We start from the raw sequence: 18,750 nt of genomic DNA on the forward strand, positions 1-18,750 counted from the left end.
TGATAAATGAAGGCACAAGCTTTATTTAAAATTAAGCTGTATTGAAAATTTCTGGTGGAAGATCTGCACCATTCTGAACGGATGGGCAAGCTTTTCGGAAAATGGTTGGTCTTAAATTTGCATCCTTCTGCTGAATAGAGAAACAATCTTTAATAATAATTTCTGGTGTAAAATTTGCACCATTCTGATGATTGGAGGGAAGCTGCTTTTCTGAAAAAATTATGGTGAAAAATCTGAAAATAGGGGCAATTTTTATTTGGTGGAAAACCTGCAACATTATGATTATAGGAAAAGAAAGCTATATAGAAAATTTCTGGTGGAAAATGGAAAAAAGAAAATCTGCACCAATCAGAAGATTGGAAAAGCAATTTTAATTGAACATAAACGGTGGAAAATTTGCATCGTTCTGGTCAATTGAAATTCTCTTGTGTAAAATGTCCTGTGGGCAAGTTTGTATTGATAATTTCTGGTATAAGATTTTCAACAATCTGCTGCATGGAGGGGCAAGCTGAATTGAAAATTCCTGATGTAAAAATTTCACAGTTCTGGTGTATGAAGGGGCAAGCTATATTGAACATTTCTCGTAGAAAAACTACAACGTTTTGGTGAATGGACGGACAACTTTAACTTGACCTCCGAGAAAAACCTCAAGGATATTGAATTCTGAGGATAGTTCCGAAAGCAAAGATTTCTGGGGATGATTCCATGAAAATTCCATGAAATATCTAAGAAAATTTTGAAAAGAAACCGAGAAAATCAAATTTGAGTGAAATTCCAAAGGGATTTTGAGGAAAATTTCAAGTAAATTCCGATGATAATTTCTAGCTCATTCCGAGAAAAATTTCTGAAACTCTAGAGGTATTTCAGTTCCAAGGCGTCCTGAGGAAAAATCATGTAGAGTTCTAAATATAATTCCAGTGGACTTCTGAGAAAAATTTCAAAACAGCTCTTAGGAGAGTTCGAAATAAAGACCCAGACAACCAGAAGTCGTATAATAATGTACAGACAGTATCGTAAATTGCTACAGTTTTAGTCAAAATCGCATATAAGAATGGCATACCTCGCATTATGTTTAAGTTAAATCGTATAGAATGCAAATTTCCGACCAATATGCGATGACTCATTTTTCCATCGTACTGTATCACAAATTAAATCGGATTACATCGTAAGACTTTTCAAAATGAATTTGTTATAACAGATTAAATCGTATATGATGTTAAATCAACTCGTTTAATATTAAATTAAAATATGCACGTATATGGCCTCCACTTTTGTACGTATAAGCCATTTCTTTGCATTATATACGAATTGTTTGTGTGTATATATGTTTGTTTATCACGACATACGTGAGTGACTACCGACTGAGTCGGACGTGTGTGCTGTTTGCTGCTGCGTTCAGTGCTGTTGCTGGTTCGAGGAAATTGTTCGACGGAAGGCTGGTCCTGTAATACGGATTAGGAGGCGATTTGGTGGAGTGATACGAAGATAAGGTGGCGGTTAACATCCGCAGGTGATATGCTATAATTTGCGTGACGGTTTCAATCGGTGGCGGTGATAGAAGAAGAAAGAAAAAGCGTGATTGAGACTGCTTTTGGCAGGATTGCTGCTGAAGGGGCGAAGGGTCTATGCGGGGAGGCCCAGTGTGCATATGTGTGCAAGGGGTGCGCAAGGGGAGTTGCGTTTAAGAGTGGAAATTGTGGATTCCACGCCGAACGGTAGCGATAATTTCGAGTGCGAGAAGGCAGGAAAGAGGAAGAAAAGAAGAAGCTGATAGTGCCGGGAAAATAAAAAGCCAAAAATATAGCGGCAAACAGTAGTGTGTGAGTGAGCACCCTAAAGGAATACAGAGTAAAGCGGCGGTTAAATTCTGTGAGACGAAGAGAGTAGAAAGAGAAGCAAAAAGAAAACGGTGAAAGAGAGCGGCAGCGGTTTTAATGCAGCGACAACCGATAGTAGGAGAGTGAGTGCCACATAGGTGTTTCATCTTCTCGTAGTAGGGGTTAAAAGAGAAAAAGAAGGAGAAGAACAGTGAAGTCCGACCGCAACGCGGTCCGCAAGAAAATAGTTTCCCTAGAAGCCCTTCAATTTAGTGAAGAGGAAGAAAGTGCTGAGTGGTTGCGATGATGCGCGTTGGTGTCGGCCAAATGTTGTAAAGGATCGTGATCGGATTTACCGGGAAATACCGATTGGAGCTTATGACCATTAAGGACAGGTAAGTAGTTGGTCCATCAAGGTAAGATAAATTAATAAACATATAAAGTATCCGTTCGATTTTGGCAACACGTCCTCAGTATATTTAAACTGCTTGTGCTCTGCAGTTATATTATTAAATTCTGTTTAATAATTTTCTTAGATTTTCAGTTAAATTGTGGAGCTTTAAACGTCACCTGCAGGCCTGTTCTGCGAGTAGTATGGCTCTCTGTCGCTAGTAGGGTGACGGTGGTCGCCTCGTGTGAGGTGACTCTTCATTTGATTGCATGGAGAGTCACCCCACTAGTGCGTGACTTTTGTTGACTAATTGGTGGTGGAGATTCGCACGACTCGCGGAATAGGTCAGATGATAAGATTAGCATTTATTAAAGATTTTGAAAAGCTAAGAAGTCAAAATTGTGTTGACAAAATCTAATGGGTAATGCCGATATAAATATATATATATACACATTAAATGCAAAGGGGAGGGATGGGACCACCAGGGCACCGGATTGAAGCGATTTTAATGGGGAGAGTGGAATTGCCAACTCCCTGTCATTAACATTTCGTGAATTGACGGCGGGCTCTTCTCCCCACTCATTGGGACGTTCCCTCGTATGATGGCTTGTTCTACATCGGGTTGTAGGATTTTATCATTGGAAGGCGATTCTCCTGATCCCGCGGATTGCGCGTAAGTGTATCTGCTTACGGGTCCGCCCCTCCGTTTTTGGCCCTTCTTACAATGGTAAATTGAATACAACCAGGTATCGTACTTGATCAAATCATACTTGGAGGATGATCCACTGTCTAATGGCTGTGCCTTGCAACAATGAGTGGTATCCTTTACATACATACATACATATATGTTTGTTTATCACGAAAACAACTTTGAATATACGTGCATTCTGGTTGTCTGGGGAGAAGATCCTCAAGGATATTGAATTCTGAGGACAGTTCCAAACGATATCTTGGGAGTATTCCAAGAAAATTCTGTGAATGATTTTAAGTGAATCCTGAAGATAGTTTCAAGATAATTCCGAAGAACCTCAAGGAATTCTGAAGATGGAGTTTTTCGCAACTGTACAAAGCTTGAAGACAGTTTTTGGATTCCCTTATTAAAAAGTGGGTATTAGTTTTCCATTGAACCTTGGTTTATTGTTGTCTTACTAAGAATTTGTCTAAGAATCTTCTCTGAAAATTTCAAGTCATTTGTTACCGTGGTTAAAAAGTTACAGCTGTTTATGTGCGTTGCAATAAACACGGGTTTATCCTTTGTATCATCTCTAAAACATGTTGAATGTTCGGTATCATTTTCTGTCAATCCGACTGGCGGTTCTTTGGGACCAGCGTTGCCAGGTCATTTTCAGATAAATCTGAACCAGTTAAAATATAAAATCTTGAAAATCTGGAATGCTCCAAAAATCCTGTTTTTAACATAATGCTATTGAAATCAAAGTGATGTGCCAATCTCCCGTAAAAATCGGTTAGAACGATCATCTGGAATTTATTCAGAGTAGCAGAATGTTGGGACAGGCTTGACATGCTCAATCCTTCGCACAAGTCGTCATTCCGTTTAAAATACTGTACTCGTTTTGCAAAATAGATTTAAACCTTTTTAATGATCCTTTTAGCCTTGGAATTTAGCAGTTGGCGATTGTAATCAGGTAGGGGAAAGGGATGTAATGTTGACCTAAATTCCCCTAAATTGGGCCCATACATAAATTCAGAAATCGACTACGTCTACTACTTGCAGACTTCATCAGTGCCAAGTAATCAACACCACTGATCAAGATTGGATTGATCTAGAGCAATATACTGTTTGTTCACTGCTATGCGCACTATTTGAACCTTGTACTTGTCGACGCATTATGCATGTGAAAGAATAATGTGATTCTTATTGGTCATTCATGTCGGATTGTCGGTGCTATCACCACCCTGTGACGTGACATCAGCTGAATCCAACCACCAAGGCAACAACATTGCAGCAAATGTATTATTTCGGTTAAAGTCCTACTATCGTAACTATTTGACGAACCGATCATCATTGACATCGTCCATGGGATTAAATAGCCAATTTCCATTGCCTGTCTGAAAGCAGTTTGCATTGAAGAAGATGAACCACCACCGGAGCAAAAAATAAATAAAATTATTTTAATTGAACAGTAAGGAAACAGTGGTGGGTGGACAGCACCATCCACCACGCACTTTGGAGTACTCCCCATACCCAGATTAAATGAACGATAGAAAAAATGGCCCCTCCTTAACAAGATTCCTGTGCACGCTAGTGAGACTGAGTAAAATTTTCGTAAATTTTCCCGCAGTTTATTGAGGTTTTAAAACATGGGGATAGTTTACTCATCGCTGAGTTCCTGCTCTTTTTTGTGATTAAGAATAAACTGAACAAAAATTTGGTTTGATCTCATCGGTCGTGCACAAATTTGAAGGGATCAAATCCAACTGGTCTTATTGGGATACATGGTACACATGAAAACTTTTGGCATCAACACAATACAAATGCGTTCGATTTCTTCTTCAGATGATAACGCCCAAACTAAACAATATACCTTTCCAAGTAGCACTTACCCGTCACAAAAAGTAGCAGAAACTTGATTGTGACTAAATTGAGGCACATAAAAGTTACCTCAACCGAATTGTAACAAGTGTACTACTAGGGTTCCCCTAAAAAAAAACGGAGTTATACGACACGCACGTATCAGCCATATTGATCGGATAAGCCATCTCGAAAAAAGCTTGCCTAGATGAAACATACAGACATCAACAAATTTCATCTTGCCGGGTCAATTATTCGCATTCGATTTGATGCTACGATGTCTTTTACCTTACACTATAGTAGTTAAGCGCTGGGTAATTTACCCAGTGAAGCTGATTTACTCATTTACGAAGAAGCTAAATGTACATTGTGTACAATAAATTGGCAGATTCTAATAAGTAGTGAAGGAAATGTCGATACTGAAGTAGACAAATTTCACTCAATTCTTCAAAGCCTAATTTTAGAAACTGTACCAACAAAAAAAAAAAGACGACAAAACAATAAACTACCCGAATGGTTCAATCCACAACTGAAAAAATTGAAGAGTAAAAAACAGAAAGCTCATAAACTATACAAGATCGAAGTGTGCCCTGCTTCTACACGGACGTGAAAATTTTCCGGTTGTCAAATTGTTCGTCTATGTTTTTTGTCACGTTTTTTTCTAGAGAAGTTCGCGAGTGCAGGTTTTTATAACCGAGCTAATGATAATTCCAGGTTGGTATCATCGGTACTGCAGCAGGTGTACTTTGACTTTTGAGCGTCTTCACTATTCTACGTGAAGCAGTGTTGTAAAATTCGGATTTTTTTTTTCATTTTGGGAGTATTTCTCAAGCAATCAAGAAGTGACCGCAATGGGCCAGCACGTGTCCAGGACGGATTTCGAGTGGTGTTACACCGAGGAGCCGCATGCCAGTCAAAAAAAGATTATCCTGCAAAAGTATCCGCAGATCAAGAAGTTTTTCGGTTATGATCCGCGGTTCAAGTTTGTGGCTGGTGCCATGGTGCTAACGCAGTTTGCGATGTTGTTTATAATGAAGGACCAATCGTGGAAGATGATTTTTCTGGTGGCATATTTCTTTGGAGGGGTGATTAATCATTCGCTAGAGCTCGCCTGTCACGAAATTGCTCAAAATCTGGCTTTTGGACATGCAAAGCCGATGGCAAACCGGCTGTTTGGATTTTTCTGCAACCTCCCGATCGGAGGAGCGGATGTATCTAACGAAACTTTTAAGGGCAAAAGAATCATTACCAACATAGGAGAAAAATCGGTAAGATCCTTCCATTGCATTATTTTATAATTCTTCAATATATATTACAAATATTTACACATTATACACAACTACACATAGTAACTCGGAGCGTTTGGTACGGTATGTCCACGCATCCTTCCACCCCTGTAGATTCAAGAAATGTTCCCATTCATTTCCAAGAATCATCTGTGCGGAAATACAACGCAGTAGGTCTGGCCGTATTGATGTTTATATCATATCTCAGATGTGCTGTAATCATCAATTAGACAAGAAAAATGATTAGATCTCATCTAACCTAATCATTTTCCAGGATGCTTTCTCGTACTGCGTTTGTATTAGATTAGATTAGATTAGATGAGAAAGCTCATAAACTATACAAAAAAGCAAGGGGCATCCCACTCTAAACTATAGCTTTAGTATCAATTAAGTATTTCCAAGTATCTGATAAGTATTCTTAAGTATTTTTAAGTATTTTAAGTTTTTGATTTTTGTAGTCGTAGTAACCGGTTTCTAATGTTGTTATTTGTTGTTGTATATTCCGTCAATGTATTACTTAAATCTGTTAAATTGAAATGAAGCAGTGTAATCATGTTTATGAGTAAGTACTTTAATTCTACTTATGAAATAGATCATCAAAACACAATTTTCTTTCAGCGAACCTGTTGGAGCAGAGACTGCTGTTGGATCGAGAATTTATCCGATCAGAATTATTTGATTTCGACCTGGCTGATATCAAACTTTTGAATTCTATTGCTTAACTGGAAGTTAATGATGCCGTTGTCGTCCAGACTCGCAACCAGATTCCAAACTGACCTTCCCAACCTACTAGTCTGAACTGCCATAATAAAAGTGTATGTTGGACGGAATTTTTGCTAAGAATTACCGCAAGCTGCATGAGTATGGAATTATTGACTAGGATACTAGGACTACGCTCGTTATTTGTCAGAGAGCAATAGAAACACAATGCAGTATAACTGCCTTGAAATTAAACTGATTGCAATTGCCACTGGTGGCCGTATCGTGCCACGTTTTGATAAACATACATCGGTAAAGATGAGTTACGATGGACTGGTGAGGGAGTTGAATGAGTATCCTGATAGTAGCCGAAAGATTTATGTGAAATCAGCTTGAAATTCTAACTTTTAGGCATTGAAACCAGTAGTCAATAAGAAGGAAGATATAAATCTGTTCTGTAACATTAATTAATTTCAAACCATTGATATACCAAATAAAACGATGTACTTCAAAAACGTAACTTATTTTTTTCTCATTTCGTGTAAAATAATCTTAAAATAAACCATATGAATTTATTTCAAACAATTTCCCAAACAATGTTTAAAGCGATTCCGAGGTTAACACAAAGCGGATATGTTGGTTCGTCATGTTCAGCCTTAATAATAAGCCTTAACCAGGAGAGCATCGACGGTTCCAATTCCGAGGAAATGTGATTCACTTCTACAATAAACTCATTCGGCGGAAATCTAGAAGATGTGGCTCTCCGGATGCCATAAGTATGGATGGTGCGGAAAGCTTTCACAACTTCGTATTCAGCTTCAATCAGCGTAAATTCCTGAAGTTATCGTCCCACGGTCAAGATCCTAATGGACGAAAAATCCATCTCCAACTGGTTCACCTGTCATTCAAAGGAAGATATATATATATATATAATATAATAACTTTCCAAATAGCTCCTTCTTCCTTTGAACGACAGATTAATAGTTTGGCAATGTAATATTCCTTGAATCAAAATGGTCTACTCTTCGATTCCTACACAAAAGGAATAAATTTAAAAATATTAGTTGAATTTCTAAATACGCACACACAAAATCCCAGATGACACCGGGTAAATAAACAATGAAATCTGTCTAGCAACGGTGGTAACAAACTAGAGCTAAATATTTCTTAAGTATTTTTAAGTATTTTCAGGTATCTTAGATATCAGTAAGAACTTTCTGAGTATAATGCAAGAAATACAAAGTTTAGAGTGGGATGCCCCTAGCAAAAAAGAAAAAAAAACTTAAACTAACTTGCGAAATTATCGTAACTTATGCAACGGCGCCGGTGGTGTAGTGGTAAGCGTGATTACCTCTCACCCCAGCAGGCCTGGGTTCAATCCCAGTCGGCGCCGCCGGGATGTTCTGAGGCATAACATCTCTGATCACGCCTTCCTTCGGATGGTAAAGTAAAGCCGTTGGTCCCCGGTTCATGAGTTGATGGGTCGATAGGTAGGGTCCAGGTGTGGGAGCTGCCTTCCTGGCACGTCGGTAGCATTGGTGCTCAGCACGGAAAACAAGATCGACGGAAAAAAACAAACCAAAGGAAAAAAAAAAAAATCGTAACTTATGCAACCAACTAAAGACAGCCATCAACTCTGCATATGAGGATTGTAACCGCAAAGTCGAAAATGAAGCGCTATACACCGACTGCAGCATTTGACCGAATTGACATACCATTATCAATCCTCAAATTGCAGAAAATAGGAATGGAGCCTCGACTTTTGAATTGGCTTCAATCATACCTACACACCAAAATATTCTGAATTTTACTGGCGATGTAAACATCCATGCATGCAAACAGTCATACATGTAAACTTCCTTTTCACGTAAATTAGCAACTTGCAAGAAATGTTGCAAACAAAAGTGAACAGTTGCATACAATATATGGGATAATGCATGACATGTCTCATAAATTTACACGATTTATAATCTTAATTTGTATGATATATGACGCTCCATTTATGTGCATCATAGTAACGGAAATTTACACTACTTTTTTTAGCAGTGTAACACATCGTAAACAAATAGTCCGCTTTCAAAATAAACTTTCAGAACTAATTTTAGTCACCTCTGGGGTACCTCAGGGTTCTCATTTAGGCCCACTTCTTTTTTATTTTGTACATAAACGACATTTCCTACACACTTAAAAAAATAAAACTGGTTGTATATGCACCTTTCGAAAAATTCATATCTCATTCAATTTATGCGAGATATAGCGCACATAAAATTAACGCTAGGTTTGACATACATTTACACGATATTTCGTGTAAATTTAAGCGCAATATCGCATAAATGAACAATATTGTATGCAAGCTTGTAAACGATTTCGCTGGTTATGCCGAGAATAGCTCAAAATTAAACGAAGGGAGATTTAACGCGTTAGTTAATATTCAGATTTTTTTCTGTGTGCAGACGACATTAAGCTATTCATGGAATTAAGTAATTCCAGCGATGCAGAAGAATTCCAGAATGAAATCAATATATTCAACAACTGGTGCAGTAAAAGTCTACTTCAACTGATCGTTAATAAAATGTACCGAAAAAGCATTTAGCAGAAAAATTTTAACCCCACATATTGGAATATCATTAGGCAACCAAATAGTAGAAAAATGCAAAATTGTATTGGATCTAGGTGCAATCCTAGACTCCAAACTAACTTTTATAGAACATTATAATACTATCATTAGTAAAGCAAACAGAATGCTAGGCTTCATCAAAAGGTTCAGTCATAATTTCGAAGACCCATACACTATTAAGCTTTTATATACCACATATATAAGGCCAATTCTGGAATACTGCCACCTAGTATGGAATCCATACATTTCCATACACGAAGAACGCATAGAATCTGTCCAAAAACAATTCCTTTTATATGCTTTACGTAAATTGAATTGGACTGCATTTCCATTACCATCTTATGAAGCGCGCTGCATGCTCATCAATATACAAACACTTAAGGAGCGCCGCCAATTTGCAATGCTTTTCTTCATCAACGACATTATTTCAATGCGCATAGATTCGGCTGAAATTCTCGCACAATTAAATTTTTACACACCTCGTCGATATCTTAGAACACGGAATTTATTTTCTGAAAAATCGTACAGAACAAACTATGCAAAAAATAGCCCAATCAATGGAATGATGCACCTGTATGATTTGTATTGCGGAACTATTGACATCACTATGTCCAAGCAGCAAATAAAAACTAAGCTAAAACAGAATAGAATTATGCAAAAATATCACTTCTTTGAAGAAATTTTCATTTAAATAAAAAAAATAAATTAAATTAACTTGACAATTCAACAGGTATTGTGACTAGTTTGAAGTTGTCAGGGCTAGGAATTGGAGGTAGAGCTTTTACCAGTAACGCACCACGGAAAGGTGATCTACCAGCATTACTGGTTGGTTCCATCAGTTGTCAGTTGCAGAATTTCAACTGTTCAATGATCAGACCATGCCGATGATCTTTTGGTTTAAAAATTGCAAAGTACCATAATAAGTACTATAACTTTAACAATTGGTTCAATTTCACGTAACCAATTTAATACCGAATAATATGGTATACTGTGAGAGGATCATACCTATGTAGTGTGATCAATGATGTTGAGATTAAATTATGGCTTTAAAAGATCTGTCAAATGTAAATAATCAATTTTCAAATGCATCACACATAAACGTCATGGAATACACCAATCTTCACAATGAGCATTTATCAAACTTCTGTTCATTCACATCCTGAAACTACCGTACGATTTAAGTCACACTACACTGCAATAATCAGCACAATTCCATTTCTTCAGGCAACTTTAACAGAAACCGTAAAATATCACCCGAAGAAAATTTACAACCCCCCCAAACATCATTCGCATTCCCCAATCTGTTCACTTCCAGAAAATTAGGTCATCAGCTCTTGTGCTACAACGACGAATTCATTCCGGGAACCCACTTAGCCCGGTGGTCCCCGAAGAGAATCCTCGCCAGATCTCCAAATTTAAAATCACAAATTATCATCCATAACTTCGAACGCGATTGAACCTCTCCGAAACGATAAAAACATCACCATCATCACTGTTGCTAATGAGCCCCATTTTTGCTTCTTCTTCTGCTGCTGCTGCTGCTGCTGCTGTGGCCTCCAAGTATCGGGAGGGGAATCGAATCGTAAAAGCCACTATTTCGCACCCCGGCAGAGAAAGTCGCACTGTGACGGGACTATCGCAAATTAGTTTCGTTCTAAATCGATTCTTTATCACCTCTGGTGTAGAATCGGACTTTGAGCGAGGAATTATAGGGAAATTATTTAAATCGATCGATTCGCGAGCGTTGCGTGATGAACTGTTGTGAGGATCCTGCGGAATTTGGGGATTACCGTCGTCGTCGTCGTTGTCGTCGTCGGAGGGGCCAACGATCGGTCGTTGCACGCACCGCTGGCTGGCTGGATGTGGTGATAGTACGATTGTGACAGTATTGGCTCGGACGATCCCTCCTGGCAGTGATACGACGATTTCGACTTTGCGGCATTCATCATCCGCATACGAGTGGGTAGCTTCGCTCTCTTTCCTCCCAGCCGATGGGGGGAGCTTTTTCTCTGTTGCGCGTGTGCACACGCTCTCGGAAGCACGGTGTGGGTTGTTGGTTGCTGGTTGGGAGCTTTCTTCTTTCTCCACGGTGGCGTCCGTCGTCCCCGTCTGAAGGCCTTAAACTTGATCGCCGTGCGGCGCGATCGTGGCTGTGTGAGTGGTGTGTTGGTCTCTCGCCGTCTCTCTTTGGGGGGCGCTTTGGGCCGTACGGCTCGCGGCCCGACTCACGTGTGTGTGGTGGATCTGCTCCAGGCGGCGGCGGGGGCCTCGGCCCGGGGCCGCAATCAAAGAGAATAAAACCCGCTGCAGCATTGTCTTCCAGTCACAGTTCACCGGTTGCTTTCCAACAATTAAGACAGCAAGGAGAAGCTCCTCTGCAGACGGACACGAGAGAGTGGTAGTGTGTTAAGTGTTCTCTAGTGAGATTTAAAAGACTTTGCCAGGCACGTCCTACGTTCAGTGTGGTGTCCGTCGAGAACCCCGGAAGGTGTGAGAGATATCCAGAAAGGAAAACATTTCTTCGCTGAAAAAATGAAGCAGTTTGTTGTGTTGTTCGCCGTTTTGGCCGTAGCGGCCGCCGCGCCTCAGTCGGAAACCGATGGATTATTGTCCAGCGCACTCAACTTCGTCAAGAACTGCGGCGACAAGTCGATGGTGCTATGCGTCAAGGTAAGCGTTGTGTGGCTACAGGATAGAAGCTTCCGGAGTGCTGGAACGGGCTGGATCCAAACGGTCAAAAGTGTTTGAGTGATTGAAAATGCGAACGGAATGGGACATTGAATAACTACGATGCTGGAGAGTGCGATCTTGATCATGAACTTTATGCAAAAACAAATAAAAAATCGAGATTAAAAGTGCGATTTGCTAGTGAAAACAAATGAAAATCAAATGCTCAAAGTGATTTAAAATTGATTGGGTTAAATTGGACATGATGATGGTGATCTGATCAAAAGTGCGAAACGGAGATCTAGAAGAGTGATGCAACGGGCTCTGCGCCCAAACGCGAAGATCCAGTTTCTCAAAATAGCAAAAGACTGACTAGTTCCCTGCTAACACATACGCCACCTCCTATCATAAGCGGAACGAGTTACCGTAAACCTTGCCAATGTAATTACGAAATAGAGCTGCCTCGGTAGCAAAGTGTGGATGATGTTGATGTGATGTTTAGCCAAATGATCTTAATGATTCGAACGTGTGTGTGTGTGCACCCGCGGGATATACAGATATGCAAGAGGGAACAAGAGCAAATTGAGGCGAACACGTCTATAAGTGATGGATGCGAGGAAATCGGGAACAAATCATTGGAAACGGCTCATGTCCACATAACTGTTATTCGACTGGCCAAACCAGCTCCTCTTGAATCGCTCGTTCTTTCTCTCCTTCTCTCACTCAATCGTGGTCCAGTAGCCTCTTCAGTTTCAGCAGCAGAACCCCATTCGGAAATCGATTACTAACCTATTTTTCACTTCTCTTTCATGCATTCCATTTTTCCTCTCGAACAACAGGAACGCGCCCTCCAGTATGTGGAAGGTGTCCAGGGTGACATCGAGATCACCGAGGGAATCAAGCTGGTCGAAACTGAGAAACCTCAAGCTCAAGGCCGCTCGTTGAACGAAATTGACCTGCCCGCCGAGCCAGAAGCCCGCGAATCCGAAATCGACAGCCTGCTGGTCGACCGTGCTGCCCGTTTCCTCGGATCGCACACCCTGCAGTTCAAGGTCCCCAAGGACTCCATTGAGGACATGCAGCGCTCCCTGGATGAAGGTAATATATATTAAAAAAAACCAGCCGTCAAGTTCCCACGCTGCGGTCAACGGCGACACCGTAATCGAGCGATGATTATGATGATCATTACGTTGGCGCTCTCGCGCTCATCAGCGGTTGAATGACTCCCGTCTTTGCACACCTCGCCTGCTGTAGTAGGTGGGCGACGGACGAAGGAGGAATGTAGAGAAGAAGCGCGATCGTGAGCACACGCCAGCCAAGCTCTGGTTAGTAAGGCAGTAAGGCGCGAGCAGCGAACACGCTGAACTTGACCTTACTTCGCCGAGCGATTACGCTCGGGAGAAGAAGAAGGCCAAGCCCGATGATGGGATGGGGCTAGAGCGCTGAGCCGGTGGAGCTTTCCTTTCCGACCGTGTTTCAGTTGCAAAATGGTGAGGTTCGTCGCTTGGTGGCGAAGTCACTTTTCCACTGCTATCACATTCAGGGCCAGTGTAGTTTGGGAAAGTTTAAAATTGTTTGTTGGATCAAGGGTGTTTCACGAAGCTTAAGGGCATTAATGCGCATCGATTTGAAGTTTTCAACGATTGCAGCTGTCCGCTCAAAATTGCAAAAAACACCTTGTTGATCTTGTCGGTGAAATGACCCACCAAAAAGATAATTTTTTTATAGCGTTGACATTTTACAAAATTGCAGAATTTGACTCCCGGTTTTGATTTGAAAGAATGCAATTTTCGGACTGCAAACGTTTAAGTAGCTGGGTCTCTGCAGTCAGAAGACTAATTTGAAGAAGACTTCCTTGATAATTTCGGTGAAATCGCACCAAGGAACAACTATTTTTTTCTAACTTTTTAGTTCCACAAAATTTCGCATGACAATTTGAGTCGGGGAAATGACCCACAGTTAAATTCAGCCGAACTATTTGGTTGATCTCAATCAAATTTATCCCAATAGGTTTCACGAAATATGGAAAGGAATCTATCTGGTCACAGTACTCAATTCGCCATTATTTAATTTTAACATATTGAAGCTCTTTCAAACGTCGTTAAAACCATTTATTTCGATTCGGTACGGTACATGCCACGCTTCCCCTAGATTTTGGACTTTTCAATTCACATTGTATTCAAAATAACACTGATTTTAGACATCTCAGTTCTACGAAGACTTGGCTTGCCTTTTGATTGAAAAGCAGGCCCATTTGCTGCCACCCTTGGATCAACTGATTGATTCGGTAAAATGACAACCGGTAGGCACTGAAATGATTCAGTTTAATTATCGTTTCGGCGAAATGACCCATTGCAAAATGATGAAGATTTAAATTCTTAAAATTTGAACTTATTGTTCTTTTTCCAATCACTTTTTCTATGGAATCCATCTCATTCCACTGAATTGTAATCGAAATAACACTGACCTTAGGCCTGTCAGTTCTACGGTGAATTTACTTGCTTTTTGATTGAAATGCAAGCTTATTGGCCACCTTTTTTGGATCAACTGATTAATTCGGTAAAATGATCCACCTTTCCAATCGGTAGACACTGAAATGATTAAATTTGATGATTGTTTAGAGGTAATGATCCACTATGAATGATTAAGATTTAATTTCATGTAGTCTTCTCCTTTCACTGAATTGTAATCGAAATTGCACTGATTTTAGTCATCGCAGTTCTACGATAAACTGTCTTGATTTGCGATCGAAAAGCAAGTAAATTGGCCGCCTTTTTCAATCAATTGATTGAGTCAAAAATATAACCCCTCTTTCCAACCGGTAGACACTGAAAGGATTCAGTTTAATTATTGTTTCGGGGAAATGACCCACTATGAAATGATTTAGATTTAAATTCTTGTATCCTTCTCATTTCACTGCATTGTAATCGAAATAACGCTGATCTTAGACATCTAATTTTTTCGATAAATTTGCTTGCTTTTTGATTAAAACGCAAGCCAATTGGTCGCTTTTTTGATCGAATGGTCGATTCGGCAAAATGACCCTCCTTTCCAAGCGGTAGATGCTATAAAGATTCAGTTTCGTAATTGTTTCGGGGAAATGACCCACTATGAAATTATGTAGATATGAATTAGTTCGATTCTTACTTATTCCCCTTTCACCAATCACTTTGTCGATTGTTTCCTTTTCATTTCACTGCATTGAATGATTTCTCGCGTAACATTTAAAAAGGGCCTGTCAGCTTTAGCAATCCAAACTTGTAAGGCCCTTTCCGCGCGGATCAAAGCTCGCCTATACAAACCAACAACGTCATCGGGTAGGGGAAATTTTCCCATTCTAACTGATGGATACCGAAACGATTCAGCTTTATGATCAGACGAAGAGATCTGTTTCAATTATTAACCCATCTTTCATTTTCTTCAATATTTCGATTTCGGAGGCAAACCAGCCAACAATCTCGAAGCGAAGCTCGATATGTCACTACTTGGAATCCAGAACCACAAATGGTTCGGTGAAATGACCCACCACAAATTTCTACTCGCTGCCCAATCGTCACTCCAACGGCAATCAATGATTGCCCGATCAATGTTAACTGTTTCACTGTTTTCTAATCATTTTTCACTGTATTTCGATGGAATGATTTTCTTAAATGTTGTGACGCTTTCAAGTATAAGTATTGAAAATAGTGGCACTGAATTGTTTCACAAAGTGTGGGAAATGATCCACTGTTCGATCGTTTCGTCTTTCTGTCAAAATTGGTTACTGCTCAGTTTAATTCGGTGAAATGGCGCATCGTAAAATGACCAAACACCATGTTCTGAAGACCTTTCACTTAAGTTTCGGTGTAATGACCCTTTTAGCAACATCTTGCGACGCTTTAAAGACTTAACATTCAAAGTGGGTCAATTAATTGTTTGAAATGACCAATAATTTCATGAGCCTTTCCGTCGAAATTGATCACTGCTCAGTGTGATTTGGGAATTGCTTTAACTCACTTAGTTACACTTAAGTAGCCATCTTCAAGCTGCAAAAATGGTTATTTCTAATACATAGTTCCACAGATCGATACGGTAAAATGGCTGATTCTGATCACGTTTCGCCATATTTTGGTGAAATTACCCCCTTCTCAATATGTTGTGACACTTTAAAGCTTAGACATTCAAAGCGGGGCAGTTAATTACCTCACAAAGTGTGTGAAATGACCCACTGTTTACTAATTTTATGAGTTAAAATTTCTCACTGTTCAGATTGATTCGGTAAAATGACACACCATGTAATTGCTTCAACTGATTTGGTAACGCGTGAGAAGTCATCTTTAAACAGTAAAAACATTTTTCGCTAATCCCAAGTAATATTTCAAGTTTTATCGAGATCTTAAAGCATTCTAACAGTCTTAATCATGGTCTTCAGAACCCTAATGAAACCAAAATTGTTACTTGAGCACTCATCACATTTAACTATATTTCGATAAAAGGTTCCTCTCTGCAACATGTTGCGGTGCTTTAATGTCTAAATTTTCAAAGATTGGCAACCAATTGTCTCACAAAGTATGTGAAACGACCGCTTTTCAATCATTTTATGAGTCTTGCTGTCGAAATTGGTCATTGCTAAGTTTGATTCGGTGAAATGGCGCTCCATATAATTGCTTCATCTTACTTGATTATACGTAAGTAGTCATCTTCAAACATTTCTGTTCAATCATTCAACGGATCGATTCGGTAAAATGACCAATCTCTGTATTCCGATTGCTTTTCATTATATTTCGATGAAATGACCCCTATTGGAACATGTATCGATGTTTTCAAGCTTTAAAATTCAAAGAGTTTTGATTATTTGCCTCTCAAAGCGTGTGAAATGACCCACTTATCGATCGCTTTAAGAGTCTTTCTGTCGAAATTGATCACTGCTCAGATTGATTCGGTGAAATGGCTCTCCCTTAAAATATGTTCTACCCAATAGTCAACGTGTAAGAAGAACTTTCCTGAAATATAAACGTTGGGCATTTCTAACCCTCTATTAAGTAGATAATTTCGGTGAAACGACCTCTGCAAATTAAACCCCTTTTTGGTTCAAAAATGTCTCAAGAGAGCATTAAGCGGAGTGGATCGGTGAAATGGCCTACTGCCTAGTAACCAAATTTCGTTTCAGACAATTTTTCAAACGATGAATAATCTTTCGTTTGCCAAATTGACACAACTGTCAAATGCTTTCTACCCACCCAGCAAGCCGTTTCGGTTAAATGACCCTCGGAAATTGTCCGTCACTGAACCAACTTGAAAGCAATGTTTCCATCTCCGATTGCTCCGAACCAACAAAAGCCATCTGATGCCCCGATCGGCAGATCCGGGTTCGGGCATTGAACACCGCCAGCGCCATATTTGGATCACGTAACCGCACATGACTCTTTCTCTCGCTCGATTACGCAAACACACGACCGAATCGAAAGTTGCACAACTTTCACTTTCCATTTTTGACTTCATCGCTCACGAATTCCTTTCCTTCCTTTCATTCTCTCCCTCTCTCTCGCTTTCGCAAACAGCCCGTGGCAAGAAGAAGAAGGTCAAGAAGCTGCTCCTGCCCCTGCTCCTGCTGTTCAAGCTGAAGGCCGCCGCCCTGCTCCCACTGGCCATCGGATTCCTGGCTCTGATCGCTTTCAAGGCTCTGATCGTCGGCAAGATTGCCCTGATCCTGTCCGCCATCATCGGTCTGAAGAAGCTGTTCGACAAGAAGCCAGAACAGAGCTACGAAGTCGTCGCCCACCCACACTACTCGCACTCGACCTCCTTCGATGATCACCACGGATACGCTCGCTCCCTGGATTCCCAGAACCTGGCCTACTCCGCTCACTCCCAGTAAGCTGCTTGCCATAACAAGTTCTGTGTAGCGAGAATTTGAGCTCCCCCAGCCCCCTCCCCCTAAGTCCCCTGGAATCCCGAACCCCTTGTGTCTACTTCCCAACACTTCCATCCTTTGATCTATCTGAATCTTCCAGAAGGACCAGAACCAGACAAGCATAGTTAAGTAGGTTACAATTCTCGGTCATCCTATGGATCCCAAGGAACTTTCAAAAAACCCTTCCGGAGTTCCCGGCAAGGGTGTGTCGACTTCCCCTTTTCTAATCTCCATTAGACACACAAACACACACGCTCAATCTCACCTCCCACCATTTCCCCCCTCTAACATGAAAACTCTCTTAGATTAATTTAATTTATTTGCGATGCGAGATGAACCAGTTGACGTCGGCGAAAAAGAAACGCGTATTTAATAATTTATTTTTTTGCTCGAGAATATTTATTTAGAGATTATTTGTTTTTAGGTAGTATTTTTCCCCTTTCTCGAAACAAACAAAAACCTATTCTCGTCTACTATCGCTGTGTGACCTTAGCTCTCTTTTCTCAAGTGCCTCCTAACTCTAACTATAATACCAAATAATGCTCACACGAATCACGATTAGATTAGATTGTACGCAACGATCACTCTGAATCGGTCTCGGAAGAAGCGCAGGCGACCGGGCAGTCTTTGAAAACTAGTAAACTCAGACCCACATCAAGTTCAATAGGAACCCTAAAGCCAAAATACGTTCAAAACGGATCAGTGCCAACTTCTTCTGACAGAAGCATTCAAACAAAATCAAAATCAAAACAAAGTTTCAAGACTGCACTGACGCTGACCACGGGTTAGGGATGCGGGTCCCGGTGTCTACTTTCGCCGGTTTTTGGTTCGATCTGGAAACATTTGG

The 18,750-nt window shown here is 40.3% G+C and overlaps 1 protein-coding gene across 1 annotated transcript; it reads left to right on the plus strand.

The window, feature by feature from the left end:
- Window positions 1–11,857: 11,857 nt before the first annotated feature.
- On the plus strand, window positions 11,858–18,362 carry Osi9 (DUF1676 domain-containing protein Osi9). Its single transcript, XM_065232742.1, has 3 exons — window positions 11,858–12,013; window positions 12,850–13,108; window positions 17,551–18,362. Exons 1-3 carry the CDS (start codon window positions 11,876–11,878, stop codon window positions 17,865–17,867), a joined length of 714 nt encoding a protein of 237 aa, XP_065088814.1. The 5' UTR covers window positions 11,858–11,875; the 3' UTR covers window positions 17,868–18,362.
- Window positions 18,363–18,750: the final 388 nt, after the last annotated feature.

The sequence above is a fragment of the Ochlerotatus camptorhynchus genome, unplaced genomic scaffold, assembly GCF_037179485.1.
Source record: "Ochlerotatus camptorhynchus isolate MF236.1 unplaced genomic scaffold, CSIRO-AGI_Acam_v1.1 ptg000371l, whole genome shotgun sequence".
NCBI lineage: Eukaryota > Metazoa > Arthropoda > Insecta > Diptera > Culicidae > Ochlerotatus > Ochlerotatus camptorhynchus.

Coding starts and splice junctions, on each gene's coding strand:
- Osi9 (XM_065232742.1), top strand. CDS start 11,876: ATGAAGCAGTTTGTTGTGTTGTTCGCCGTTTTGGCCGTAGCGGCCGCC. Junction 12,014..12,849: donor CGATGGTGCTATGCGTCAAG/GTAAGCGTTGTG, acceptor CTCGAACAACAG/GAACGCGCCCTCCAGTATGT. Junction 13,109..17,550: donor GCAGCGCTCCCTGGATGAAG/GTAATATATATT, acceptor TTTCGCAAACAG/CCCGTGGCAAGAAGAAGAAG.